General features: G+C 64.2%; 1 protein-coding gene across 1 annotated transcript in view; it reads right to left on the bottom strand.

The window, feature by feature from the left end:
- Window positions 1-460, bottom strand: part of SNX17 (sorting nexin 17) — a 6496-nt gene extending 6036 nt beyond the window's left edge. Inside the window, 1 exon segment of the mRNA XM_019472858.1 lies at window positions 446-460. Coding sequence (XP_019328403.1) covers window positions 446-460 — 15 coding nt within the window.
- Between the last annotated feature and the right edge of the window lie 2124 nt (window positions 461-2584).

The following is a 2584-nucleotide window of genomic DNA, read 5'->3' as shown; positions in this document are numbered from 1 at the left end:
TGCCAAGCTCAGGGCACACGGGCCCCCCCAGGGAGAAGCCCCTGCAGGGCCCAGGAATCCAGGAAGCCCTGGGCAGAAGCCCCACTGCAGCCCAGGAAGAGGCGAGGCTCCTGAGGACCCTGACAAGGGGCAGATGGGGCACCCCCAGCCCTCCCCTCCTGTCAGCAGAACTCAGCCCCTGCCCTGGGAAGCACCGGGACCCACCGGCACCCTCGCATGCCCCCTGCCAGGCTGGACACTGCTGCAGGAGCTGGGTTTGCCTTGCAGGCACTGGCCCCAGCCCAGAGGCATCGATCCCGGCAGCATGCTGCCCGCCGCCTGGACCCCCTCCAGGCGCTGCCCTGGAGCACACAGCTCTGCAGTGCTTTCCTTGCAGGGCCGGGGCCCTCTCCAGCTCTCAGGGGCAGCACCCCCAGCAGCCTGGAGAGGGGCAGGGCCCACGCACCCTGAGGCTGCCCATGGAGGCCAATGCATGCAACAAGCAGCCCCAGGCAGGCATAACCACGGCCCCCAGCACAGCCAGGACCAGGAGGGGCTGCTGTCAGCAGTCAAGGGCTATGCATTAGCAAGTGAGGATGGATCAAACACCCAGGACTCACACAGGTAAGTACAATAACAGCACTGAAAGGTTTCTGTGTGCTGCTCCTCTGAAGGCGCATCAACGTCGGTGCAGACCTTCAGCCCAGTGGATATGGTCAAAACTGCTCAGGAAGTTTTGCACAAGCGCATCCAGGGGACGTGTCCGATGGACACCAGGAAGGAGTAACCCTGCAGCTGCCCAGCCACAGGGAGAGTACAGAGCCACACTGCAGCCCCGTGGACATGGGTGTCCCCAAGTCAGCGGGCAAGGACATCCCTCCCCACTCCCCGCAGCAAGGAGAGGAGGCAGCCAGCGGCTGCTCTCCCTCCATTCTGCAGGCCCCATGACACATTCGGAGGACCGAGTACAGTGATGTGGTGGCCAGCACAGCGACCCAGGCTGCGCTCAGGCCAGCGGAGTGGGAGCCTGGCATCCAGCCATGGAGAGCTGCATGGCCAGGATGTCCCCACTGCCAAAGCCCCGTGGCCTGGGCTCACTCCACCGCCTCCTGGGGTGCATGGCCACGGCCAGCCCTAGCCACACGGAAGGGGATTCCTTCCTCGTGTGCTGCCTGCCCGCCCTGGGGCCACCACAACATACCCCAGAACTACTGGGGCACTGGTTGCTTGAAAGTGTAAGGGTTGCTGCAGAGAGCCCAGCAGGACATGCCCCCACCCCATGCCCCCTGGGCCAGGGGAGAGGCTGGAACCCCTCTGGGACAGTTCTACCCCAGCAGGCACCAACCCAGCTGGGGCTCACCTGCTCCACAGCTCAGGGGGAGCCCTACAGAGACAGGGAGGCGACTGCTGCTGCAGGGGATCCCACTGTTATGGAAATTACGCATGCTAGTGCTAAGTTTTGACTAACTTTTTCTACAACACCACAGAGCTGGTCCCTAGCTGCTGCCCCCGGTGTCCCCTCTACCCTGCAGCCCCATCCTGGCTCAGCTCCCCGCTGACACCACAGGCAAAGCATGGCTACGGCTGCACAGCACACAGGGCCCAACAACTCCACACCCCAACTCCCAGGCACCTTGTCACAGGCAGCATCCTCCCAGGGGACAGCGCTCTCCCCTCTGTGCTGGAGCAGGTCCTGCCATCCCCAGAATGGTGTTTGGGAGGGCGGGAGAACCGCACCGTGGGGGCTGGAGACATGCCTCCAGCTGGCAATCGCAGCCCAGGCAAGTACATCCCGTGGCTGTTTTGCTCCCTGGAAGCCCCAAGTGTCCTCCTGCCCCTGAAAGCTGGGGCTGCCTGGGGTCAGCAGAGGCACCTGTCCAGGCCACGCTGGCCCTGTACATGCTGGATCTCACACTGGCTTCTCACACCATCTTCCAATCCAAAGGCAACAGCCCTGTTGCTCAGGGTCCCTGCAGACGGCCCAGGAGACCACAAAAGATGCTGGGTGGCCCAGGCAGCACTCACACTTGCCCAGTGTCAGCGCATGGGCCCACGCTGGCAGGGCTCTCCACAGGGTCACCAGCTCCTGCCCACACCCAGGGCTGCAAACGAGCTCTCCTCTGACACTGGGGATGAGGTATTCCCCCACCCAAGGAGCCAACACAGCACCTGAGGGCAAAGTGCAGGGGTAAGCACAGGGCCGAACACGCCTTGGGCACTTGCTCCTCCAGCCCTTGTGCGACCGCAGCTGCCTGTGGATCACCAGGTCCCTTCACAGTCCTTCCCACAGCTCACGACTGCCATCCGTGTCCCTGACACACCACCTTGTGCTTCTGAGAGGACCAGGGAGATCCCTCAGAGAGGGATCTCAGCAAAGGGGGCAGGCGAGGAGTCCCCATGGCAGCAGGCACGGAGAAGCAGGCTGCCCGGAGCATGGAGCTTCCTGCAGGGCCAGAGCCGAAGGGGCCGTGGAGCCCAGAGCAGCCTGCCCTTGCCCCGAGCTGGGAGCAGAGGGGAGCGCAGGCCTGGACCCAGCCCCTGCGGCTGCAACACCACCTCCACGCAGCGAGACCCTGATCTGCAGGCAGCACTGCCACTGCCGGTA

The sequence above is a fragment of the Aptenodytes forsteri genome, unplaced genomic scaffold (genome assembly GCF_000699145.1).
Source record: "Aptenodytes forsteri isolate BGI_AS27 unplaced genomic scaffold, ASM69914v1 Scaffold261, whole genome shotgun sequence".
Lineage (NCBI taxonomy): Eukaryota > Metazoa > Chordata > Aves > Sphenisciformes > Spheniscidae > Aptenodytes > Aptenodytes forsteri.
The sequence above is the reverse complement of the archived record's forward strand: the minus strand, read 5'-3'. Positions and strand labels throughout refer to the sequence as shown.